This window comes from Stegastes partitus, unplaced genomic scaffold (genome assembly GCF_000690725.1).
Source record: "Stegastes partitus isolate 25-593 unplaced genomic scaffold, Stegastes_partitus-1.0.2 Scaffold1560, whole genome shotgun sequence".
In the NCBI taxonomy this organism is placed as follows: domain Eukaryota; kingdom Metazoa; phylum Chordata; class Actinopteri; family Pomacentridae; genus Stegastes; species Stegastes partitus.
Genome location: NW_007579291.1, coordinates 40837 through 67907, shown reverse-complemented (window position 1 = coordinate 67907; position 27071 = coordinate 40837). Strand labels below are relative to the sequence as shown.

General features: G+C 40.4%; 2 protein-coding genes across 2 annotated transcripts in view; both read left to right on the top strand.

The window, feature by feature from the left end:
* rnf213b (ring finger protein 213b) overlaps positions 1–24513 on the top strand; it is a 46766-nt gene extending 22253 nt beyond the window's left edge. Inside the window, exons 30-65 of the mRNA XM_008300568.1 lie at positions 81–194; positions 1005–1063; positions 1138–1294; positions 1425–1560; positions 2079–2267; positions 3940–4073; positions 4158–4333; positions 5121–5324; positions 5498–5685; positions 5771–5891; positions 7022–7122; positions 7300–7479; positions 8731–8876; positions 8973–9072; positions 10158–10269; positions 10501–10696; positions 10826–11013; positions 11985–12098; positions 13041–13142; positions 13746–13988; positions 14801–14882; positions 14968–15002; positions 15083–15186; positions 15324–15468; positions 15558–15714; positions 15792–15886; positions 16676–16924; positions 18197–18329; positions 18407–18490; positions 19318–19501; positions 20327–20528; positions 20610–20687; positions 20854–21051; positions 22116–22205; positions 22623–22801; positions 23271–24513. Of these exons, the coding sequence (XP_008298790.1) occupies positions 81–194; positions 1005–1063; positions 1138–1294; positions 1425–1560; positions 2079–2267; positions 3940–4073; positions 4158–4333; positions 5121–5324; positions 5498–5685; positions 5771–5891; positions 7022–7122; positions 7300–7479; positions 8731–8876; positions 8973–9072; positions 10158–10269; positions 10501–10696; positions 10826–11013; positions 11985–12098; positions 13041–13142; positions 13746–13988; positions 14801–14882; positions 14968–15002; positions 15083–15186; positions 15324–15468; positions 15558–15714; positions 15792–15886; positions 16676–16924; positions 18197–18329; positions 18407–18490; positions 19318–19501; positions 20327–20528; positions 20610–20687; positions 20854–21051; positions 22116–22205; positions 22623–22801; positions 23271–23409 (5114 nt within the window). The 3' untranslated portion in view covers positions 23410–24513. The remainder of the gene's footprint in view (positions 1–80; positions 195–1004; positions 1064–1137; positions 1295–1424; positions 1561–2078; positions 2268–3939; positions 4074–4157; positions 4334–5120; positions 5325–5497; positions 5686–5770; positions 5892–7021; positions 7123–7299; positions 7480–8730; positions 8877–8972; positions 9073–10157; positions 10270–10500; positions 10697–10825; positions 11014–11984; positions 12099–13040; positions 13143–13745; positions 13989–14800; positions 14883–14967; positions 15003–15082; positions 15187–15323; positions 15469–15557; positions 15715–15791; positions 15887–16675; positions 16925–18196; positions 18330–18406; positions 18491–19317; positions 19502–20326; positions 20529–20609; positions 20688–20853; positions 21052–22115; positions 22206–22622; positions 22802–23270) is intronic.
* Positions 24514–24765: 252 nt separating this feature from the next.
* cep131 (centrosomal protein 131) overlaps positions 24766–27071 on the top strand; it is a 28972-nt gene continuing 26666 nt past the window's right edge. Inside the window, exon 1 of the mRNA XM_008300567.1 lies at positions 24766–24871. The gene's annotated coding sequence lies outside the window, so the exon portion shown is untranslated. The remainder of the gene's footprint in view (positions 24872–27071) is intronic.

Below are 27071 nucleotides of genomic sequence, written 5' to 3'. Positions count from 1 at the left end.
CAGGTGGAATGTCTGATCATTACAACAAAGTAGTTATTTGTTTCATGCATTAAAACCATGTTTTGTCTTTTCCATCAAAGGAATCTGGCACTCGGTGCATGTCGATGACTTGAGGGATTCAGAAGACATGAGTCTGAACCTGTTGGTTTTCTGTGGAACTCTAATCAGCAGCCTGCTCAACCCTGCACTGTCAGGTAGAAACTGTACAACTTCTTGGCATTTAAAGAAGAATAATGTAATAAATGCAGGGTTTTTCCAGATTCACAATGAGCCATTGAAGGGTGAGCATGCAAGGCAGTAAGCACAGTCAGTCTGCATGCAGTAAAGGGAAGGACAAATCCATGCAATTTCCTGTTATTTTGGCAGTTTTTTGAACAAAAAAATGTATATTATGCTTGAGGAAATCATATATATTATCATTTTTGTGCTGGTGATTTTCCTTTGGTGCTGATTAAAATCTCTTATGTTTGTGAAAAAAAAATTCTCTTGCTGGGAAAGAAAAAAGAAAGAGCAGAGATCTGTGGAAATACTGCCTACAGCTCAACCTGAACACTTAATTGAGAGAGACACGAGATATGTAGAGTGATTTCTCAGTATGTCACACATGATTTGTTTAAGGACTGAATTTTTCTGTTAAAAGATAGCATGCTTTTGAAAGTTGCTGTCAAGTTTTGGGATTCACAGGATATTTCAAGCGCAACAGACAGTCAAAGTGTGTAAATTAGCTTTTTAATTAGCTTTATTATTATTAGCTTTCTTCCATCTTGCAAAAGGTACAGATTTATGTGTTATTTTAATATTTATGTGGTAATGAATGAAATGAAAGAATGAAAAATACTTTATTTATCCCAGAAGGGAAATTCAATTTATATTGATTCGTGTTTATATGTTAAGATGTCTTAACTCAGTTTGAACTAAATACGTCGCTGTGTTTTGTCTCTGTGAGGCATTCTCGGCTGTTGTGTTTTTACCGTAAAATAAACATCATTCTTGATCTTCAACAGAAAACCATGAAGACAGTGAAACAGTGGCGAGAAGAAAAGACTCCGAAGAAGACAGAACGGTGAGTTGTGTTGTGTCTTCGCGTGTTGTGTTAATTAAAAACAAAAAAGACAACATAATTGTGTGTGCGTGCAGACGGACAGGGCCCACCTCAGCAGCTTGTCTCTGGTGAGGTCCTGCATCCAAAAAGCTGTGGGTTTGCTGAGGGACCCAGATGACGTGACACCGAGGAGCATGCAGCGGATGCAAATCCTTCTGACTCTCCTGGGAACTGGTCCAAAGCACACAGCAGGTGAATATATAATGCAGATTTTAGAATGCATATAACTACAGTGTACTTTCGTTTGACACTTTCTGCTCTTCACACGTTCTTTACTGTGTTGTTGCAGCGTCACTTGTGTCTGATTCAATCTTTATTGAAGCTCACTTTCAGAGGGTGCTGTTGAGTAGACTGGCCGAGGCTTTGGCACAGAGAGAGGAGTGGATGGGTGCTCCTAAAGAATGGGTGAACATAGAAGCCAAGAAGCGCCAGGCTCTGCAGGAGGGGGGCACTCTGAGGTAAAATCTCATAACATTATGGTAGACTTAAAAAAAAAGTCCTTGTGTCCTCCTTGCAGCATGAATCTTTAACTTCAGTTTTTAAAATATCCAGTCAGACAGATGTGTTTTGGGTCTAGAACATTTGTTTGTGTGTGAGTATCAACAAACCATCTGTACAGTCAGAATATAGACAGTAATAAAACTAGAAAGTTTTGTGTATGTAAGTGAAGTGCAGATTTCTGGCTGCAGAGTAGGAGGAAAAAACTTATTTTGAGAAAACAGCCGTTAAAGATGTGTATTCTAATTAAATTCTACAGATGCAAATAGACAAACATGTAGTAAAATAGTTTCCTAAATGTGCATGTTGGATGTTTCTTACCATTAGTCTAAAAGAAAACATGTTTGGGAAGCAAAATATCTCAAAATTGAATTTTGCCTGCAGCTAACGGAATCTTTAGTTAGATGATGCACTCTGAGACATTGTCAGCTACATATTCATATGAAGTCAACTTGACTGTGTTGTCTTTTTCTGGTAGACACACCCTGTGGCGCTGTCTTCAGTCCACCGTGACGCCCATCTTGGCCACCATGTTGGAGGTCATGGACCGTTACGGGAATCTGGACCTGCTCTCTGATGACCGGCTCAGTCAGGGCCTCATACAGCTGTGGTTGGACATCCTGGAAGATTCGCAGATTTTACCCCTAACACCTGTCCAAAACCCAAGGTACTGTGGATTACATTTTCACTGAGAAGCCAAAACGTTAAGAGCGCTTGTCTTTTACGCTGTTGGTCATTTAAGTGGTACCAAACAACTCCACAGACCTCCGAAGGCGCCCTGTGGTATCAGGCTCTGAGAAGTTAGCAGCAGATTCCTTTAAGTTCTGCAAGTTTCTTGTTGGATTCACCGCAGTTCAAACCTCAAACCCCACAAGCCTTGCAGTTTCAGAGATGCTCTGACCCAGTGGTCTGAGCCGCTTTGGCCCACTTGTCCTACAAAAACTTAAGTTGAGGTAAACTTTTATTATCCTCAAGGGAGAGTTTGTTAAACAGCCATCAGCAAATATCATCATCAATAAATACAATCCACACAACGAGCAAAACACTTCCGTCCATCTCCGACTAGACAGAAGCAGCCTGAACCCACTGAAGGATTGTTTTATTTTAAAACTCCACAGCTCTATTCTATTTGGATCAGGCCATGCTGCAATAATGTACTTTTCATTGTACAACTTGTTATACTTGCTCAATCGGTTATGACAGTTCAACCAAAAATATCCTTTCTTTCATTTTTGTGACCAAGTGTTTCATATAAAAACGTTTTCTATATGTTTTTTTTTGTATTATTGTGACACCCAGCGACATATTGATCAGAACAAAACACGAGTCGACTTCTTGAATTATGATTTTTTTTTTTTTTGATGGGGCTTTTCACGAGGGCGTACACTTTTTTTCATATTTCAACAAACCCATAGTCAGACATTATTTGATCTACTTGTCCAGTATTACAGATTCTGAATCAAGGACATAATGAGGAATAACAATACAAATGTCAGGCTTTTAAATTTAATAGCTCCTGAGATATTGTTGTTCAAACAGCCTCCAATTTTAATGTCTAAAAAATTGGATTTGACTGATTTGAGATGACATTTCTGTGAACAAGAGGGAATTTTTTGCAAAGTTTGCCAGTAAATCAGAAAGTTAAAACAACCTAAAAAACATAAACAAGAATAAGACACTTTCATGAAAGTTGTGCCAACATTAAAACATGTATGTTCAAGAAAGATTGTTTGCACCAGTCACTGAATATACATACAAACATGTTCGCTACGTTAAGAAATGTGCCGATTGTTACCGGATAACGAACAATATTCACTTCTTGTGTGAGTAGTCAGTGTGAAGGAAAAATGACTTTGTTCTCTTGTAGTTAAGCCTCTGAAGATGACCTTTTGCCCTCTAAACTTCTCCTGACCTCCCCCCCAAAAGGATATCGTATGACATGAGTCTGTAAAACCTATAACAGATATACACCAGTGTATAAATCTTCTTCTAGAGGATGTTGTCATCATGTAGATGTATTGTAGGAGGACAGGTCTCTCTGCCTCTCAAGGCCAGTTTACGCTTGTTTCCCCTTCTATCCATACATTTAGATATGGTTTCCCACCGAAGGACGGTGTAAAGTCTAGAGTGCAGGAGAATCCTCAGAATTGATGCTGGCGTTGCTTGCATATACTCTCCTGATGTCAGTAAACCTTATTTCAACCTAAGTCGTCTGAGTCTCCGGTGTGTCTCTCTCTGTGTCGGCCTCATCATCCTCTCTCGACCCCGCTGAACAGTCAGAACTGCTTCGGTTTAATCAACAAAAGGATGAACTCTTCTTTGATTATTCTATTTCCTAGTGAGTCGGACCAGGAGGTTCTTGTGCAGCACCACTTCGTGTTGGATGGTGAAGAACAGTCCTGCTCTGCTCCGTTCAGCTGGCTCGTCAGAATCCACCTGGAGAGTCTGTGGGATGAGTCTGAATTCATGCCAGGTTAGTACCTGAACGTTTAAACCCACAAACTGATCGTTTATAGTGTAATGTACAGCACATGAACACTGATTTCATTCTCATCAGTCACAAAAGCAGGCGGCACGGAGAGGGTTCTGCAGTTTGTGAGCACCTTCAACAACAGCAGGATGGGCGGTCACTTTCAGAAACTCTCCGAGGGGCAGCGATCGGAGTACGGACGCTTCTATCTGCAAGACTTTCTGCTGCTTTCTCTGAAGATCAAGTCAAAGGACGAGCTAAAGGTATAGACATTGTTATTTCTATTTAGGTGTAACTTAAACATGTGAGGTTTTTGTACAAGGCGTCTGCTTTCTGAATATAGTCTTCTTTGCAGTCTCCTTCACAATTAAATACAGTTCTTAATGAGCTAGCAGCGCTCCCGTTGACCACAATTAACTAAATTAACCAGATCCAGAAACAGAGGAGACACCAGCTGTGTTTCTGTGACATGTTTTCTGAAATGTTGCATCAGAAAAAGTTAATGGAAGCTGCAAAATTCAGGACAACTTTCTATATTTTGCAAAAACACATATGCATAGGTGTCCCCTGCCTTCACCCTGAGTCAGCTGGGATAGACTCCAGCCCCCCACGACCCTAGTGAGGATTAAACGGTGTATAGATAATGGAAGGATGGATGGATGGATGGATGGATGGATGGGTTTCATTTACTCAAACACAACAGATATTTTTGTTTAGCAAAATAGTGAAAAATAACAAGAAAATGCATAGATTTCTGTCAAACACAAGCTCATTGTGTTATCGTCATCCCCCAAAGGCCAATCAGGACAGGAAAAACACTGAAAAAGAGTTTATTTGACATGTTAAACTACCACCGCTAATTATCTTGTTAATATCGTCTTATATCAGTTGTTGTCTTGCTCCTTTAACCTCTTTATTCTGTTTTTGTTTGCTTTCATCCAGAACTTAATGCCTAATTTGACATCTGGCCAAGAAACAACAGTCAATAGTCAGCTTGTCTGGCCACACCGACACATTTACAGTAACGTTGACTGTATATTTCATATACAGGTATTCACCAGGGCCTTGCTGGGCTGCGTATCTGAGCTTCAGACGTCTATGGGCATCACGACGGACCTCTCTCCTGCTTGGATAACGGCAGCTGCGAAACATTTCGCAGCCAGACTGGACACCCTCGGACACATATTTCTTCTGCAGCCACAGCTAAGCGCCGCCGTCTGTCAGCGAGGGTCAAGGAAGGAAACTCCAGACATGGTGACGTCTTTTTAAAAATCTTTATTCGAATTCCTCAAAAGTGTCTGTGACTGCTGCATTTTTTAGTTGGAATATAACCATAAGTACAGAGGGCCTAGATGTAAGAGTTTCACTAGCTACGAGAGCATTTCTAACCTTATGAACCTGAGCATGATGTACTTTATTTTCGGCAGGTGGAGGACATTTTAGCTCTTGGCATCTGTGTTGAACAGACAAAACTTCTGACTGTAACATCTCTGCATGAGTGTGAGTCCTTTGTGAGAAGAGTAGAGTTACTGCAGCCATGCGTAGACAGAGCCTTTGCTCAGAAATACAGCGCCCTCTGCAGCCCGGGCTGTCTGCAACATCTGGACTCCATCAGGTGAGTCTGGCAAGAAGCAGAAAAAAACCCCTGAAATTTACATTTGTTTCCTGGTTTTATTTATAATTTCATCTGTCCGTTTCAGATCCCTTTGGCACGGGATGCTGGTTGTTGCATCTTTCATCCAACATGTGGTTTTTAAAGTCAGACAGGACGACTTGAGACTGAAAGAACTTTCTCTCAAACACTGCAACCTTCACCTGAACGTACGCAGCAGTGTTTTCTTGTTCTTCATTTCTCAACAAGGTTTCTCAATCCTAAACTGGATTTCTCAGCTATATCTAGCATGTAACATCTCTTCTCTTTTTAACTAAAGCTCAATGTATGTTTTCAGAGTTATTACAATGTTCTGTTTCTGTATCAGAGATGGCCCACTTCTGCTATAAAATAGATGGAGAATCCCAGCCCAGCGACTTTGAAAACAAGTCAAACATAGTTGTAAACTTCGCAAAAGTTGACAACTTGAGTGATTGCTGAAATCTTTCGCAGCTTTCTTGCAGCTGCTGGCTTGTAGTGTCTGCAGCTTGCATCCAGCTGTGACGGCAGGTTCTCAGGTCTCGTAATGTGTTTGCAGTCAATGAAGAGAGCCTGTAGATTTAACCTGCTGAACAACTAATCATCGAAAGCATGGTTGTGTCTAAAAAGGAGAAGGAGCATGTGTAAGTGCCCAGGATTGTTGTGTTGCAACAGTGGTGCTATTGCAGCCGTTTGTGACTGCCTGAAACATTTCACCATTTATCAACTGACTGCCAAGTTTCCCTTCTGACACCTTTACTGTTTCTGAGATGTTAGAAACTTTAAGAGTTTAACATTTAAAACCTCACGAATTAAAGTAGATATCACCAGACTATTTTCAGCCTAACACAACCAAGCCGTACTAGACATTTTAAAGGCAGACCCATATTTCTAGATGTCACCATGAGGGAGTAGTGGCAAATTGTATTGAACAATTTTCATTAATTTCCTGCCGCAGCACCACCTTGTGGCCAAACTGCATCAAACTCTGAACTCATATTTGTGATTTCAGTTTTTACACTTGAGCCAAATCTGATGTTAATTCTATGAAGCGTTCATGAGTCACAGCAGTTTGAATTGGTTTGGCCACACTCATAAAAGTTTATTAGCCAATTACAGAACAGTAACTGACATCTCAAGTCAAACATGCAGACAATATTTGGGATCCTCCAAACATGGTGTGTGCCAGGATTGGTGAAGAATGTGTTGGATGGAGAATCAAAAGTAAATCTAGAATAAAATTCAACATGAAGAAACGTTAGGAATAATAATAATAAGGAGCAAAGATGAGACCAACATGACTTTTCTGATTTTCTAACAGCTGATGCAGGAGTCTCCTGATGTCAGAAGTGTGGACACGCTGCAGCAGCTGATCCGAATCCTCAACTCCTTCCACGAAGAGTGTATCAGCAGAGATCTGAGGTCAGAACGTGCTTTTAAACATATGCATTCAAGACTCGTAAGTTTCAATTAATGAGAACATCTGGACTACTTCCACTAAGTAATAATAATAAAAGAAGTTGTCTTGATGTTTGCTGTTTAATCTTTTCCGTCTTGTGTTGCACTAAGGTGATTCTGTCTTGGTTTTCTTCTGCACAGGTTCGGTATTTCTTGCCCGGTTTGCTTGTCGGAGCCCCGCGAACCGTCCGTCCTGCCCTGCCAGCACATCTTCTGCCTGCCGTGTCTCCAGCGCTGCATTCAGCATCAGAGGCGTTCATGCCCCACGTGCAGACTTGACCTTCCGCCAGACTTCAATCCGACTGTTTCTCAAACCGTCAAGTGAGTTGAGAAATAATATAAATACAGTAGCATGCGATTCTTTTAGTCAAAATTCATTCCTGGACTGTAAGATTTAAACCTTTGTGTCCAAACCTGATCTGGTGTTGTGTGTGCATTATTGTTGTGCTTTTTTACAATTTCCTTGCTCTGCTGTAGATGTAAAAGGACACCGTCTCTTCATTTTTTTTAAATGGATAGAAACCTCCCTGACAGTAATCTTCCTTTTGTTGTGACTGCCAGCATGAAGATAATATTCACATTACGAATGCAAAGTGGAAAACAAATATATGTATTATTGTAGTTTGAAGCTTATTTTTCTAGTACGTCACCCAGTGCTTTTAAAACCGTTCTAATCACAACAGTGAAGAAGACTTTAATTTATTGTAAACTTGTTTGTGATAACTTTAACCCTTACGCACTGTTCATAGTTTATACCTGTCAAGAATTCCCTCATAGTAAGTGTCCATACCAACGTTTAAACTACAGATCTATTTAGAATGTCTAAATAGCTGATGTCACATTAATAAATGTAAATGAAAAATACACATAAAACACGGCCTGTACAGTTTCACAGTTTCAAGATTCCTTAAAGCCGCCATTTTCCTTGATTTGACCCACTCTGGTAGATCTAAAATCCATCTCAATGGATTTATGGGTCACATTTGACTCCCAACAGCCTCAGTATACAAAAAAATGTAGCACCTGTACAGAAGTATAACATTTAAATATTGAAATGTTTGTGTATTATGGGTCACTTTAGGAAAAGTCATCAGATTTCAGGCTAAACGAATGACATTTAGGCTGTTTTTACTGCTGTCAAATGTCAAAACGGGTCAAACTTGACACACAACGGTACATAAGGGTTAAGTTATTTGTTTTAATTTGTAAATAAAGTAGTGTCAAACCTTACCTCCTCATCAATGAGCTTGGCTAGGCAACAAAAAGTAATTTCTGATTCCCTAAAGGTCAAAGCTTATGAATTAATAGACTGAGGAGGAAGGTTAGTTCTCAGAATCAGTGTATAGCTCATTGTGCTCAGCCATTACATAAAAGTAGAACTCTTTCAGAAGCAGTTAATAACTACTAGTTTCATTTGTTAGCTGTGTTAATTAGTGTTAAACTCTTTTACTGGGTAGTGTTTGATTGTACAACAGGCTATAGGACACCCTAAAGAAGTGCTTTAGTGTCCCATGCTGTTGTTTTAGCCTCACGGTTTCCCTCCTCAGTAAATCTTGGCTCTTCTCGGTTCAGGGCGTCACTGCAGCAGCAGGCCGCCGTGCGACGCTGCTGTAACTCCTTCTTCCTGGAGGTGGTGTCCAGGTTCTGCCTGTCGGAGGGACAGACGCCCGGAGAGGGAGTGGTGGAGCTGCTCTTCTCTTTGCTCGTCTTTGCTAACGGTCAGCGACACACAGTCAGTCAGTGGTAATAAACAGGTAACTGATGATGCTGAGATAAGGAGGATTCACATCTTGTTGCTCTTCGGTGTGATACAGGAGACGTGTACAGGACCAGAGAGCTCACTCCCTTCCTGGAGTGTGTCGATAACAGTCCGGTGGTTCGATCCGTGCTGCCCAAGCTGCTGCTGCAGTACAGGTGAGGGAGGAGGAGGCACCGATTCAAGAGCAACACCAACCACACTGACAACATTCAATGAGGGTCCATCTTAAATTATTACCTCAAAAGAACTGAACGATGACTTCTGGAGCTCAGTTAAAGCAGAAGATGAGTAACACAGCCTGCTTAGGGGTGACTTTTCCTGTCTCCTCTTATATTTTGTTCTCATCTTAATTCCCTCATGTTGGAGTGTTGTGCATAACGTCACTGATGTAGAACAGTTGACAGAGATGAGATTAAGCCGCAATTATTTTAACAATCAACTAATGACGTCGCTTAATCCTCTGAACTCGAAGCAGTTTCTGGGTGTTTTTTTTGCTCCTGTCTCATTTTGAATCACTGTGGGCTCATTTCCCCCACAACATAAAGTCCCCTATGGAAACAGCACAACCACCAGAAGGAGAGAGAACTCAGAAATGTCTGACACGGTTATAATGCCAGAAAGACGTCTCACCATGCTGACTGGCTCTTCCAACTACTTGCTCCTCCGTTCACTGTTTCTGAGCCATGATGCATGATGATGTTAATTTTCTCCTCTCAGTCTCTCTTCTCGTCGCCTCTCTGCTCCTTTTCAACACTGCCTGCGCTTCAGATGAAAACTATTTGAATTTTTGTCATGTGACTGTTGGTCACGGCTGGCCAGTTGCACAGAAGAGCCTAGAATTATTTAGTTTTTTAAAGTATCTGGTGGTTTATTTTTGGCAGATGTCTAAATGAGACAGGTAGAATTTTGATTGTATTTTGAGAACTGGTTCATTTTACTGACCAAACTGCACGTCGCACAGTTAGTTTAAGGAGCATCAGAAAGGTGAAAATCTGAAGGTTCTTTCAGTTGTCAGAATGTCAAATAAATGGTGTCCTTTTGGCGATTTTTTATTTTTTTTAAAGACAGCATTCCATTCAAACTCACTGTCAGTGGATGTTTGGCTCAGAGGGTTAAATAGAAAGAAGTCAGAAGAAACTGGGAACAGATGTTGGAATGGATGAGTGTCAGAGTGGAGACAACAGGAATCCTGACACTTCTTTGTGAACTTTGTGTTGGTTAACTTTGGTGCATCTCTCAGTTTTGACCAGGCGAAGGCTCACATTCAGACGTACCTGAAGAATCTGCAGGAGAACCTTCTTGACAAAGAAGACCGCACTGAGCTCTACCTGCTGTTTGTCAACTGCTTCCAGGTGAAACATGCTACGTATCACTCCCCATCTGCATTGAGATTATTGTCTTAGTTGTTTGTTGCAGTTAAATTTGGTTGTCGTCATGTTAGTTCCAGGCTGCATTTAGCAGAAAGCAGCTGAAGGATTTGGAAATTGTAGCTGACAGTTTCTTTATTCTCAAGAAGTGGCTGTCGGTGCTGTTGAAAGTGTCACCTCTTTGGCGTTAAAACTAATTGTATATTTTTTCCTCAGGACTCTCTGCTGTGCTCTAAAGCGAGAGAAGAGAAGCAGAGTGGCGAGGAGCAAACAGACACCAGATTCCTGAGCAGAATCGCCAGAAAACAGACTCCAGACAGACAAGAAGATCCGGCAGAGTTCCTGCTCAACACGGCCAGACTGAGAATATGTCTGAGCGCTGCTGCCAGCCTGCTGGAGGAGGCAGTCCAAGGTGTGTTTGACTTTAACCACCACTACATCATAGCTGCACACATGTGGTATCCGTGTGTAAGTCGTGAAGCTGCATCTGGTGGAATTCAATCCAAGTTTCGTTTCGTTTCTGTATGAAATGTGTTCGAAGGTGCAGCAGTGGAGGCCGATCAGTTCCTGCAGCAGGTGAAAGCTGTGTGCGAGTACAGTGGAAACGACTGGTTCAGGGTTTACCTCCTGCGAGCGCTTAACAGGTGCTCAGGTATCGACTGCATACTGGCCCTGATGAACAGCCCCGCCTGCAGGTGGATCTTCCCTCCACATCTGCTGCAACTTCAGGTAAAAGTATTAAAAATATACAGCGAGGAAAAGGAAATGTTTTCTTTAAACAATAAAACTAGTTTTCTTGTCATCATCCTGAGCTTCCATAGTCGTAAATGAAACCATCTCAAGTTAGAACCAGTCACTTTGGTTCTCTTGTATTAATGTATAGACTTTATCATTTATTCCTGCAGCATCATGTGTTTTTATAACAAGAAAGGTTTTGTTGTTGTTTTTTTTTCTCCTTAAAACACTTTATATTTCAGGAATATGTAACCAATCAAAAGCAGTTATTGGCTCTTTTACTATCATAACATATTGAACACTCGTCTTTAGAGCTGCAACTTGGACTTTTTTTTTTTATCCTTTTTTCGTTCATTTTCTTGATTAATTGATTAATCAGCGGGCTATAAAAGGCATGAAAACAGTGAATTTCTTTATTTAAATCAATTGCTTTGGCTGACCAACTGCCTTAAACTCAAACACATTCAGTTTACTATCATAAAAAAAATAAGTACACAGGAAAATACTTAAGAATGACATAAAGAGATGAGGTGGTTTTATACTAATAACAGATGCATTTGTCGTTTTCCTCCTTAAAAATTACGTAAATGATGAACAGATGTTCAAATTACTTACCAGTTATTTTATGCTAATAAGTTAATTACTTAAATCAACAAACTATTTATTGGAATTTTATGTAATTTCATGTAAAGCAGAATTGAATATTTCTGGCAACTTGTCAAGTCCAACAAATACTGCAACCAAGACATTTGGATTTCACTTGTCATATCAACACAGAGAATTTAACAAAAATAACAAGACATCTGAGGATTTTATGGAGCAGGAAGGACAACAACAGACCTGATAATTAACCAACAATAATTTGAAAGAAGTGTAAAGAAACCAGGATCACTGAGAACAGTCAACAAAGAGTTTTGATTTTTTTTTCTGTTTAACTAACTCTAAAATGTTCTTTTTTCTCAAAGAGGAGGATTCCAACCATCGTGGATCAGTTCCTTTGCTACGGGCCAACTTACCGGGCCGTGAGAGACGCCGTGGCTCAGGTTCTGCTGGAGAACAGATCTGACAGCTTTGTGCAAGTGAGAAAGACTCCAGAGCTCATGAACAGATGTTTACTGGACACAGTTTGAAAGAGAACAGTGTCACGTCTGCTAATCACCACTAGAGGTAATCGTGGACGTGAGAATTATAGTGGAGCAAAGTTCATATATAGTCAAGTCGTGTCCTGAAGTACAAGTACACTACTACAGATATATACCAGGTACTTTATACGAGTCTTTTTGTTCTTCCACTCCACTACGTCTAACAAGGAAATATTGTACTTCTTCTTTTCCTGCATTTTTCTGGCAGCTTTAATTCCTTTAGAAATTCCGTTTTTGCAGAGACAGCACATGAGGAACTTGAATTAAGCAACCAAACCATTTTTACAAATACAGCAAAAATGTCTACCTGCTTAATCAATGGCAACTGTTTTAAATTATTTTTAAATCACCTATGGCAGGATTTGTCTCTGTGTTTACAGAATTCTTGCAAACCAAAAAGAAACCTTTACAAGTGAGATTTCTAATGAGCCCAAACTTGAATAAAATGAATTAAAAATTGTTCTGCAAAACTAGAACCTGAGATTTAACCATGGACGTGGAAACAGGGTTAAATTAAACCTGAAATAAACGTCACTTTGGTCCGTCTTATCGTTTGAGTTCTAACTTTGATTAAAACTGAATGTTTTCTCATGGAGGATGTGGGAACAATTTAATCATCTGGACCATGCTTCATTTGTTCTCAATACTTTTGTGTTTCCATGTTGGGCAGCAGAGAAATATACCTAAAATTCTGATTTACTATATCAACTTCTATCTATTTAAACTGCTTTTAAATGCAAAACCTCTCGTCTAAAACTATAAGTTAGTATGATAATTTCTTAAGGTTCTTTGAATAACTTCGCTGCAGTAAACATCTGTCTTATATTTCATTTGCTTGAATGTATCGTTTGTTTTGTGTTTTTTTTTTTTTTTCTGTAGAAGCTGGGAGGTTCTCAGATCAACCTCGTGGCCTTGGCTCTGTTCCGACACGTCACCTGCCGCTACAAGTCACCTGACGTCAACCTGCATCTGTCCGCGCAGGTGAGTGACGTCTAAAGTCTGCTTGTGCTTCACTGCAGCTGCTAAGTCTGTGTGTTGCAGGTTAACAGACGGTTTGATTGAAAACCGAAGCGTTTTTTTTAGTTTATGTCATGATGTTGCTTTAATGTTGTGTTTACGTTCATGTATTTCCCACATAGGATCTGCCTCGTACTGAAAAATAGTACTACAGTTGTGCAGAATGTACACTTAATGTCTTAAATGTGTTGCCAAATTTAGCTCAGTTTCAGTTTAGATATCTCTTAATTTTAGGTTACATTCAACTTTATTGTCATTTCCAAGTAAATACCAGCACAGAAAATAAAGCCTTGACTTTTAAAGACTCTTATCCAAACTGTGTAGCAGATAAACAGCATAAAATATTAATTTTACCCCGTTACAGTGGATCAGTCGTCATTGTCTCTGACTAGTAAGGATTAAGCGGTGTATAGATAATGGATGGATGGACATTTAAATATGTGATTAAGCTTTAAATATGTTGAATGAAACCCCATTGATTTCGCTGTAGTCTGAGGTGGCAGTTACTACTTTTACAAAAGTCTCCTGTAGCCGGCTTCAGTAAACCTTCGACGATGTTTCTCACAGGAGACGTCGAGGCTGGAAGGGCTCCTCGGAAACGTCCAGCCGAGGGAGTTCAGGGAGTTTTGCTCTTGCCTTCTGAAGAATCGGCTCGGTGGACGGGACTTGCTCCTCCAAATCGACCCGAATCTGTCGGCTCAGAGACAAACCCTCCTGGAGCTGCTGGTCCACCTGGACTCGGTGCTGCTCGGTGGAAACCCTCTGCTGGCTCCTCTCCGTCAGATCGCCTTCCAGACGCAGAATGTCGTAGTAAGTCCACTGACTTGGCACATGAATGTTAGTGTACATGTCACGAGGGGGGCCATAATAGAGGTCTTATATTTCTTAAAGCAGATTGTTAGAAAGTCTTAAAGGCTCTTAAACCTGCAGAACTTTAGTCTCCCTCTTCTGGCAGTACTTACACGACTACGGTGCTCATGATGTAAGCCTCAGTGTTGATCTCCGTCTTTTTTTAGACTGTAATCCTTTTCTCTGATGCTTCTGAGGTTTTTAATGATGTTAATTAATTGCAAAATTGACCCACCGTAGTCTGAAATACCGTTTTACTGCCACTAATACATTTTAAATTTGAGAAGCGCACTTCCCCCCCTGAGGTTTTAAGAAATGGCCCGACTACACCTCTTCATCAAGTTTCATACAATTTGGCCACTTAGTTTTTGCTGAATGCTTCTCACAGACAAACAAACAGCACTAAAAGCTTGTCTCACACATCGGTGAAGTAATTCCCTACATCTCAACGCAGATCTGCAGAGTTAAGCGCTGTAGAAGATGCAAAATGTTAGATGCAGAATATGAATGAATGCAGTGAAACACTGAGTAATGCAAATGAAATAATAAAAGTACCAAAAATGCCATTTCACGTTAAAGAAAAATAGAAAGAAAGAATAAGGATAAAGTACAATAGAGAACAAAAACATGAAAGGATAAAATAAATCGATAAAATAAACAGGAGAAGAGAATAAAGTAGCTGAACAAAATAATACAAAATGAAACAGACAGCATGACATTAAAGCAAGTCTATAAAAATAGGTTTCAAGACGTGATTTCCTTTTTCCTCCCAGAACTCCTTCCTGCCGACGATGCCCGATGATCACTCAGCTGAAGCCAGACAGTGGCTGAAAGATCGGAGACTTGTACAGTACAGTAAGTATTTTACATTATCAAGAATAGTATTTGTGTTATCATCTGTTCTTTAATTGTAATGTCTTTTTTTAAAATAATTTTTCAGCCTGTGCAAATGGACATGTGTGCTTTGTGGGAGAGGTATGTGCATTTGCTAACATCACACACTGTGAATAACATTTTTAAAGATATGTATTAATACGTTATTTGTTGTTGCACAGTGTGGAAGACCAGTGGTTACGTCCACATGTCCAGATTGCGGACTTCCTGTTGGTGGATTAGGACACGTCCCGGTGGTTGGGTTTACTCAGCAGTCAGCACAGAGGTATATTCTGGTTCGGTTAGAATTAGAATAAAACTTTATTGATCCCTTCAGTACAAAACCTCAGGGAAATTAAGTTAAGCAGCTTTGTGACATTCAGTTAAATATCTGTGTTTGATTTAATGTGTGTAAAATGTCAGAGATCAGACTCGGACCGGACACGTCCTCGGAGAAGCTCACCGGAGGTCCGAAGCTCCTGAGAGACAGATGACGTCCGCTCAGTCCTGCATCCTGCGGCTGTTAACTCACCTGGCAATGCTTCAGGGCGCCACGAGAAATCAGAGGGTGAGGCTCCACCTGAGTCTGATTTTATAGGTTTTAAATAAGAGCATCATGTGATAGAACTCCCGTACTGTTTTTTGGGGGGGTTTTAGAGTGTTGGAGACATGATCCAGCCCAGACCACACAATGTCATCACCTTCCTCTGGAGTCACCTTGAAAAGGACTTGAAGGTGTTGGGACAGACTCTGGATAAGAACATGGACAACACGGCGGTTACGGTTCATCTGATTCTGACAAGATTCACCACAGGTAACGCTCACTTTATGACTTTACAACATCTGTGCCTCGTACGTAGAAAACACTAACTCTGCTGAATGTTAACGAAGGTTCCCGCGGTGGAAGAGCTGATCTGTCCTCCAGACAAGGACGGCAGGACTGGGAGAAGCTCGTCTGTGACTCTGCCATCAACCCAGTCCTTCAGGTAAGGAGCGCTATGTTTTAAAAAGTCTGTAGCTAAGATAAGACAAAACTTTATTAATGCCAAAGGAAATTCTTTGGCCAGACGTTGCTCAAAAAAACAAAATTACCTAACATGAGAATAAATGCAGTGCTTAACAGTAAAGCAATAAGATGCACGACTGAAAATAGACATAAGGAAGCTAAAATAGGACGAGAATGAAAATAAGACAGTAGCCATGATTGTCATCACACGTTAAACAAATATTACACATGATTTTTTTTACATGATAAAGAAGAATTGCAAATGAAATCTAGTGTTACACATGAAAAAATATATATATTGAAATTGAAATATTATACATGAAACTACGTTATTACACATCATAAACTAAATTGGAATATTGCTCCTGAAAGATGAAATATTTCCCATGAAATTAAATTATTATTGCACATGAAAATACAATATTGCACATATAAGTGCATTACTACACATGACAAAGAAATATTACACATGAAACTAAAATATTACACATTATAAAGGCACCTGAAAGATTAAATATTACACATTAAATTTGTGCACATGATGAAGAAATATTGCAAATTAAACTGAAATATTACATATTAAAGTTAAAATTGAGGTTAAAATATTGAACATTGATATTGTTGTCTTATTTAATTGTCTATTCTTTCAGCTGTGGGCTGAGTCATAAAAGACGATGGTAGAAAAGATCTGCAGCGATGTGATGACTGGAACAGACACTTCAGACGTCTTTTGCTTCAGGTGGTAAAGTTTCTTCTGCCTGTTTTTCAGGATCTGCAGAGGAATCTGGCTGAAGCTCAGGACAGAATCGCTGCCGACGATGGACTCGCCGGGAGTCCCCTGATGAACCTCCTGTTCGGGGATCCTGGAAACATGCTGTCGCTTCCCTCCAACTGTCCGACGCATCAGTCCTCCTTCTGGACGCTACCGGAGACGATGACGGTGGAGCGATTCTCTCAGCTGGTGGGAGAAAAGCAGGGAGGCAGAACTTTACCGCTGCTCAGCTTGTTCATTAAAAAGGTATCCATCACCGTCATCGTCATTCTTCCAGTCCTGAGTGGACGTTTGGTGGAGACTCACCAACAGAGTATCTGAGGGGGTTATTTTTCATCAGCATTAGTGAAGATGAAGACATAAATAAGAAGGAGAGGGAGCGGTATGACCCGTAACAAAGACCAGTTTTACCAGGAAGTTACTTAATTGCAGTATTTGGACAATGGTTGTCGTTAATCTTTGTCAAATCGTGCACAATGTGGTCATATGGCATGCTGCTAGTTGTACATTAATAATAATTATTAATAGTATATTAGTGGTGGGACCTGAGTAAAAAAATCATCTAATAAATTAGAGACTTTGTGATTAATTAATCAGGATTAATGGCATTTTTGTCAAATAGCAATATTTGACACAAAAAGCAAAGTTTTTCAATTCAAATACGCAATTTGCAGACAACCAGCAATTTCTCTCTTCCCATTCATTGTGCAGTGAAACGCCCTGCATTGTGTTCTGGAGTGTCTCAGGGAGTTTCAAGCTCATTTGCATAAAGTAGACTTTGTTTGCAAATTTGGCAATTTTTTGGTAAAATCACTCCTGTGGTCACGTAGCATCAGGCCTTAATAAGAAAAAAAAAAAAAAGCCAAACTATGTGGTCTCCTCACCAAACTTTCTTGTGCGCTGATGTCACTCAGTGCAAACTTTAGGTGCATTAGCGCCACCTACTGGCTGGAGTGTGCCTCAGTGTTGCCAGATATCAGAAAACAGAGAAAGGTGTGATTAAATATGTTAATTTTTGGAATTTTTCCTGTAATTAATTAATCGTAATTAACGCGTTAAAGTCCCAGCCCTAGTATATATATATATATGTATATATAATTTAGTGATGACACCTGAGATTAAAATACCTTCTTATCATTGGATTTGTTGGATTTGTCTCTGTAATAAATTATTCCAAGGAGAGGTGTTATAAGAGGACTTTTGTTGCGAATTGGTTCAATCTGATTTAATAAGAGTGCAAACACAGCAAAGCAGTAGTTTCTTATGTTTTCTGTCCTCCTCAGAGGCACATACTGGTTAAATCACTGTGTGCTGCCTAATTTTTCACTTTAAGAGTCAAAAGAACAAAATGTTTTCAAGCTTTTAGGATGTTACATGTTTAAAGAGTTCATCTCCTCTTGTAATTCCATAACATGAAACCCTTGGTGTAAACTCCGGCTTTATGTCGCCTGTTTCTCAGTGAATTTTAATACATGTTGTGTATTTTTGTCCCACTGACTCTGTTTGTGCTCATCTCAGATCCACTGTGTGCGACAGTTGCGCCACCTGCCTGAGCTGGCTGCTCTCCAGTCAGACCTGCTCAGAGCGTTTCCTCTGGCGGCAGAGTCGACGCAGCAGACGATCGCGCAGATGTTGCAGCGGATACCAGCAGGTACGTCATGATCTGCCGCTTTAGTGTAACGCAACACCTGCAGCAACACAAACTGAGTCTTCTTCTTTCCTTTTCAGGATACCAGAAGAAGATGCTGGCTGAGAGAGTGGACGGATTCATCAACGTGTGGAACTGCCTGAGGACAGAGGTGGCAAACAACTGTAAGCATGTCTCCATTAATTAGGGCACATCAAGATTAAAACTATACAACTGTTTTCATCATCATAACACGAGACGGAGCAGCTTTATTTATGAAGATGTTCTGAGATAAAGTTACCATTATCTCTTGTTCCGTTAATATGAAACTAAAATGACTCAACTAATTCCAAACAATAGAAACATGACTTCAACGCTACTGAAACATTTATTTATACAGTAAAAGCTGAACATGCAGCACGTTGATGAAACGGGATCGTTTATGATTTATTGTGACAACACAACATGATATTCAGTGTTTTAATTCAAGTTCCACTTCGACCGCAGTGTTTAATATAAACAGTGACATCGTGATTGTTTGGCGTCTCGTAGTGGAAACGTCACACTTGGTCTGTTGTCTTATTGAAGACATAATTCTTGTGAAAGAACAGGGATTGTTTCCTGGTATTGCGTATTCAGTGAATGAGGAATTATGTGTATTAATGACAGCTGCAGCATTTTCTAGCCTAGTCGTGTGTTTTAAAAGTATGTTCTGCGTTTAAATCAGTTTAAAAGCACAGTCCATGTTTAATGTAAATAACGTGTCAACTCCTGTGTTTGCTGCTATAATAGTGAGTAATTTTTTTTCTTATGATAGAAAAAAGTAAAACCTAATTAGGTGTTTTTTACTTTGCACGAAAACTAAGAGTCTTACATGGTATATTTAGGTTTATATAGTGAAGACGGTGGGTTGATTAATTGTTATTCAAATAGATAAATCATAATACCAGCAGTGGTTTATTGTCTGTCCCAGGTTTTTATTCACCTGTCTGTATGGTTATGTTTCCTGCAGCAGCAGATTTGGGCATCGATGTGAACTTGTGTGAGCAGGAGGTGACGTCCGAGAGCTCCGGAGAGTTTCTGACACCGAGCCGACGTGGACCGGGATCGTGTCTCCGGACTCTGGTCGACTTTCTGGCGGAGACTCACAACAGTCTGGTGAGAGAGGCGAGGAAGGCGAGTGGCCAGGAGGACAGGTCAGTCCCAAAACACAGATGTCTTCTGTTTCTTTCTTAGTTTATTGACTATTAAATGATTATACGGCCATGGTTTAGGTGATGAAGTGGGCTGACTGCTAGTTGTAAGGTTGGCGGTTTGATCCCCTCCATGTGCCCAAGTTTCCTCAAGCAAGACACTGAACGCCAACATTGAAGTGTGTGAATGAGAAGCACACTGTAGGGCCCTTTGTAGAACCAAGCTCAGGTTAAAAAGGAGCTTCAAAAGTACCAACCATTTACCATTTGATCCCAACAAACACAACACCAGGCTACAGAGAGTCCTCTTTTAGCTGTAGATCTCGCCAAATATGAGAATATTCTCTTTCTAACTGTTAAATAATCTGGAGGAGCTGCAGTTGCTCTTATTTGATTTATCTGATGTTTTAGTATAGATTGAATGACCATCAAATACCACTTCACCATTTCTCTTATAATAAGCACCAAACTCTGGATCCCGTTTGTGAAATTATCTCAGTATTTTACAGCTTCTTTTTTAAGGAATTTTCAAGAAAAGTTTCCAAGAAATGACCTAAAACATTCAGGACATTTAAAATAAAGTGTTGAAACGATACTGTTGTTTCACCTTTTTGTTCACTGCATTTCTTCCGTTATGTAATGTAGTTTTTTCTGAGTGATTCAGGAATTTCAGGATGACTATATCTTATCTTAATAAAATGATTTGCGACTCGTCTAACAGTCTGGAGATCCACCGGTCCTAAAGTATCACCGACAGACTGACTCATTGAAGCTGTTCAGTCGTCTACTCCACCCGATCATGGATGTTCTGCTGTGTTCTCTCCTCAGTAAGTACAGCGTTCCTTTAGAGAGGATTTCAGAAACCCAGCTGACTCTGTGCCACCCGGAGAGGGAGCTTCTGCCGCTGGTTTTAGCCCACTGCCACTACACCTTGAAGAAAGGCGGCGAAACCGACAGCAGCTACGACCTGCAGGGCATCCAAACCCAGCTGAGCCGCCGCTTCATGGCCGGAAAACCTCTTATCCAGGCGGTAAAAGTCCAAACTGATCACACGGCTGAATGTACATGTACCAAACACTGTGCTGATTGGTTTCTCTTTGTTCTCTGTCAGGACACGTCAAAGTACCTGAACAGACACCTGCAGGATTTCTCTGTGGTTCTAGCCGAAGTCAGAGAAAAGATCCACCAGGTAGAACCATCTTACAGTGCCAGTGTTTTCATGTGGAACTGACTGATGCCAGCTGAAGAATGTTCACACTAGTTTCCCCCCTGTAGAATGTCAGTGAGGCCACTTTGTTAGAGGTCACATTCCTTCCCTCCTGTCCTTTGAAACGCTGACAGTTTCTGTGTTGCAGGAGCCGCTGAAGGGTTCGGTGGGCGGCGCCACGAGAACCGTGCTGCGATCCTTCACGGACGTTTGTGACGCCGTGTACGTGGTGGAAATCGGCCTTCGCTTCCTCGGAAAGACGGGCGGAGATCCCCGGAGTCAGCTGCTGTCGTATCTGACTGATTCGCTGCAGATGGGCTCGCAGATCTCAAGCACTGTAGCAAAGGTATAATTCTCCAGATTACAACACCACTACCAGCAAAATGGAATTATGTTGATCTCATTTTCCACTGTTACAGCACCGTTTTTGTTGTGTTTGTATTTAGGAAGGCCCCAATTACAGATGACTTTTTTATGTTCTTTGGAAGTTAGTGAAATAGAAATGTTCATTGTGCCTTTAAAACACTTTGCATTGCATCTACTTCTTTCATGTTGGAAATCTACCACTTAGACAGCCTTTGGTTTGCAGGAATTTCTGTAAAATATAAAAACCTATGGGCAGAATTACTGTAATAGTCTCAGCGGGGAAATTGTTTCTCAAATATGTAAAGGTTTTAAAAGAGATTTAAGAAAACACAGTCTGGAGAAACTACAATTGAAAAGGGTAAAATGTTTAAATGACTCATGAAACTTCCCCAGTTGATTACGTACAAGAAGACAGTGATTATCTTTATATTACAAATTATGAAAACCAAACTTTATGGAAACCATCAGTGGTAAAAACAGGATGTGGAGTATTGTCCTGTAGCCCATAACAGTACATTCAATCAAGTCCTGCGGTGGAGATTTACTCTAAACTGTGCATGTCGTAATGATTTAGGGGTATTTGACGTCCACCAATGTTGTTGTACTGCAAGATGCATGGTTTGAAATTCTTCTTTTTGCTCTGGTAACATGTTAATGAATTAAACCATCAAGAGAGGAAGCCTCAAATGGTATTTGGAGAGGAGAATAGTAGACTAATTGAACTGATTGCACAAATTAGAGTCAAGGTAGTGACAAGTTTTTGGGAGTTTGTTGAGTCTGACCTGGTGCAAGAAACTTGAAAGATAAGTACACTAATGTAACACATGCAGGTTTCAAGAGTCTGTTGCATAAAAAATTGAATCGACACCAATGACTGTGGTAGAAAAAAATACATCATAAATACTTTAAACTGTGCAGTCTGCATTCAAAATGATCAGTTAAAGTGTAATGTATACATAAGCTATAACTAAGGGGCTCAAACTGTCAGAATAAAAACCACTGGTATGATCTCGCTGAACATTAAACTTCTCTGTTTCATTTCAGGGTCTTGGAGAGAGCAAGCTTGAACACAGCATATTCACCTGGCAGCTCCTGACTTGTTGGAAATCTGAACTTATGCTAAACAAGAAGCAGGTAAGTATCAATAAAAAGTCAAATTCCAGCAATTTACTGAATGTAATGAGAAAATACAATAGAACACTGAACAACACAAGTTTTTGGACACTGTGCCAGCACGTTTTTAAAAATCCGTAAAGGAATCTCTACAAATGGTCACCACATAATTTAAGTCAGTGCTTTCACTCGTGACCTCCGCTGGCTGCTGACTGACCTCAAACCAAACCGCAGAGAGTTAAATGTTCTCGGCTGTAATCCGTTGAAAGTGTGCCGTCTGACACGACAGGCGCCCAGAGTTTGACCCCAATAAAAACTGAGCGTCAGGAATTCTTTCTCCAGAAGTTGCAGCTATTATGCGCTGAGAAAATATAGATTGAGAAGTATGAAAGCGCTCGTCGCACAGAACTTAGATGACACATTGTGGGTTTGTTGCAGGATCCATTTCAGAGACTGCCCTCTAAGTTCCAGCAGAAGCTGTCGGAGGAGGAGAGGAAAGCCCTGAAGGCGTTCCTTGCTGTCACGGATGTCGACACTTTCTGTTTGGAGCTGCACGAAATTCTGCTGCTGAAGACGAGCAACGCCGTGCCGGACCAGGCCTACCAACCACACTGGGAGTAAGCACAAACCATCTGCGTTCGCCTCTCTGTACTGAATTTACCATTTGTGAGTTTTTTAGGTGGTAAAACCAAATGGTAAAACAGCCCCAAAGCATTTGCATTATTGACATTCATTCCCTAGTTCAGCCTCAGGGTGTTTTTACAGAGATTTCTTTAAAGAAGTGTGCCTATTCAGTTGAAAGATTACCACCCTGGTCTATAGGAATCCATTGATTCTGGACAGCTTTAATCAGAGTGAAGTGTGGAGGTCTCTCCCCTGGGATTTGGAGCCTTTTGACTCCCAAAGGGAGCAGAGCATGACCCCTCTAGGCAGCCATCTGTCAGGAGAAAGCAGCTTAAGTTGTATCCCCTCGGCCGCAGGTCACTTGTATTGAAGCAGCAGCTGGGCAGGGCAGCGAACAGTGAAAACAATGGATGCAGTGCTAACAGTTGTTTTGTTGGTGTCCTCCCTCCCTGCTGTCTGCAGCATCAGGTCCACCTTAGAGATCCATTTGGAGCAGAAAGACCTTCCTCCACTGCTGGGGCTGGAGGATTTACCCGAGGAGATAACTCTGGGGCAAGGCGCTGACGTGTGGAGGGCAGCTGTGGAGTTTAAAAGAAGATAGAGTGTTTGGACGGAGAGCTGAAGTATTTCTGGAACATCTGGATTAAGACCGACTGTCAGTAATGACATAATTAAGTCCATATGATATCATAGATTCTGTTCAAATGTGCCTTTCCGCCAGTGGTGCCGATAGGCTCTGAATGTTTTATAAATAGCCCTGGATCAAAAATGTTTTTTGTTTTTTGTACATAAGTAAGAATAATTTAAAAGAAATAGCTGTGGATCTATTTATGTCATTCCAATCATGTTTTAATACCCTTGAAAATAATAATACATAGCTGATTAAAAACATGAGGGTACTATTAAAAGTCTTAACTGTTTGCTTAAATATTTGTCTCTCATATTAAGTGTTTTCCTGTTAAGATTTTGTTCAATCAATAAAACTATGACGGCAGGGAGCTGAGAAGCAATGAAAGCGTATTTTATTGTTTTTTTTAAAGTTGCTGCAGTTAGATAAGCTGTCATTCGGTTAAATATGAACAGAATTTTCACTGTTTTTCGTCTGCTCTGATTATTGTTAGTTATTTATTTTTGATTTATTGCATTGTGGGACTTTATCATGAACTTTTTCTCCTAACCAGCACCTGCATCTCTAATTCTAGACTATTCAAAGGCTCTGTCACCTGAGTATTTCAAGGCACACCTTTATATGTAATTGTAGCTGAAAATCATCATAAATAAGACATATCCCAAGGCACACAGCTCTAGCTTTAGCTGTCCTCCTCTCACTGTATTATGTAATATTGGCTAAGCATAGGAACAAAGTAGGATGACTTTGCTTTGTCAAGAGCAGAGTGTTTCCCAGTTTATATTAATTTTACTGTGAAATAAGGGGAAAATGGTACAATTATCATGTTAAAATGTAAAGATTATTGGGCTGGGTTGAGCCTCCAGTATTTTAAGATCCTTCAGACTCTGAGCTGAGTTATCTCTGGAACATCTGGATTAAGATTAACTGTTAAGAAATAATTCATTCCATATGAGAGGACATATTCTGGCTGAATGTGATGTAACTTTTTAAATGGTTAAATCTTCCTGATGTCTGATGCTATGTCCAATCTGTTGATAAGGCGTCAGGGAACAATTAATAAATGAATAAACTGGAGTCTTGTTTTCTGTAAAAGTATTTACCAACACTGAAAAAGTTGGAAAAATTACAATTTGTCATCTCTTTGCAAAGTCAACCAAACCGTGCTGTGAGACGCCCCTTTTGAATCTGCTCTGTGGACGGACAGGTCCGCTCAACCAATCAGGTGCACGAATGAAGAGCCGTCACGTCACCTCTACCAATCAGAGACGCTGAGGGGCGGAGCCTGTCCGTGTTGTTACCACAACGATAGTGTTATTTATCCCAGTATTTGTCCCGAGAGTCCGCGGAGGACTTTCACTGCGTATCAGAGGATTGCATCGGGAATTAAAACACAACTGGAGCTTCTCAGCTATGGTGGCATCCAGCTTTTGAAGTAAGTATCTCAGTATCTCACGTTTTTCTTCAGCAGCTTTTATTTATTTATTTATTTTTTTTTTTGTAAGGGGGGCGTTGTTGTGTTAAAGAACAGTTAGCTAGAAATGCTCTCGACTTGACCAGACTTCATTTAAAAAATTGCCGTTTTTACTTCGCCGTGATTGACGGCTGGAATATAATCATTAGCTAAAGTTTGCCGGCTGAAACGAGGCGGTAAATTAATAAATTACCTCGTTTCAGTGGCGTTGCGGTGCGACAATATCCGAAATTTGAAGCAGCGGGGGATTATTTCGTCTCAGTCAACAAGGTAACGTTGCCAAACATTTACCGTTAGTGACCGGCTGCGTTAGCTCACTGTGAAGTTGTCAGTCTGCTAGCCAGCAAGTATCGATATGCTAATCAGTAGGATCATAGTGTCAGGCTTCTCTTTTTGTGATGGGAAGATGGCAACGTTAGCTAACAGAGCTAACAAACATACACCTGCCAAAGTGTAACTAGCAGGAGCAAGGAGAGTGTTAACATGAGGTCTGAAATATACTCCCGCGTGCTAATTACATTTTATACACAGTTTTAATACTTACAGTGTACAACAGAAGTGAATGCATTAATTAATGTCATATAATTCCAAACTGCATCACCCCTCAATAATTGCATTTCTTCTAAGTTACTTGCTAAGTTGTAAAATTCAAAACTAAGTTTAGATGTACTACATTAAAAATGCAGACCCCACAGTAGGAAATCAGTGCAATAAAAGTCAGGAGAGTGTTTATATTTTCAGTACTTTTTTTTGATGACAAACTATTTTCTTCATCATGCAAGATATCAAATGTCTAGTAAGACCTTCTGCCATTATTGAGAAACTTTTTTTTCCCAGCTGCTCTTTGCTGTAGGGGTTGTTTTGCTCTACTTTGCAAGTCAAGCGACATACTTGGCCAGGTTTTAGTTTTTCTTCTTTTAAAACTCAAGTGCAATTTTGGCAGTGTGCTTTGGATGGTTGTCATGCTACAATATTCCTCCTGTGCCAAGCTTCTACAGGCTGGGAGTTATCTTGTCCATTCATGGTGCATCTATAAATGTCATCTTCCCAACACCTTTTGCACTCATGTAGCTCCATATCACCACACTCCCATCGCCGTGTTTCACTATGCATTCACTGTGGTTGTCCTGGGCAGGTTCACATCAAACCTGCTGGACTCCATCTGAGCCTAGGAAATGTATCTTGGTCTCATCTGACCTAACAGTGCGCCCCCAATATTAATCAGACTTCTTTTAATGTTTTTTTTTGTTTTGTTTGGTTTTAGCAAAGTTTCATCTGGAAGTTTTGTGCCAAGGTCTATTCTTGTCCTCCACCCATGTTACAGAAACTCAGATTTCCATTTATAACTCCAGTGCCAAGTGTAAAGCAGCTGCCAGCTGTTTATCACAGATAGATTGTGAAAGTAAATCACTGTCTGTGGAGTCGTTTTAGGAGGACGACCACTGCAGCCCTGATTAGTGGTACTGTGACTCCTTCTGTACCTCCTGATCATGGCTACAACTGTGTTTCCGGTGATTTTTAGTTGCTCACTAATCTTCCTGTATCCTTTTGCATGTTTTTGCAAGGTTTCACGATCATATTTCTGGCAATTCTTTTCCACGTGGAGCCATAATGCCAACATGCAGCTACACACAGCACATGGATCCAAAACTGAGAAAGTTCTGATGTTCACAGCTCATGTTAGAACCACGTTCATGCAGTCAGGCTGTTTGGAAATCACAGATGTACTCAGAGTTTTTACTTTGGAGCCTGAATTTTTAATTTTTAATGTAGTCTTCTGAAGTATTTGTTTTTGATTGTTCATGAGATGAAATACTCTACTGTTCTACTCAGAAATTTTGCAATTACTCAGAGGTTTTACAATTTTTAATCAGTTGACATTTCATTGATATCGCACAGGAATTTACTCATATCAGTTGTGTGCTGTAACTCGCTCGATTTATGGCTAACACGATAAACACATAGTTGTAGTCCGTTTGTACATCTCTCTCAGCGTTGTCAGACTTTCCCAGCTGCTGTAAAAATAGTGACTGGTTTTGTTGTTGGTTACCGTGGGAGACAAAACAGTCAGGGGAAAGTGTTACTTCCTCTGTTGTTGTGGTTGTGCTGACTGAGTCTCCAGGGAAGTAGCATTTGTGGCTTGCTGTGTCTAATATCTAAT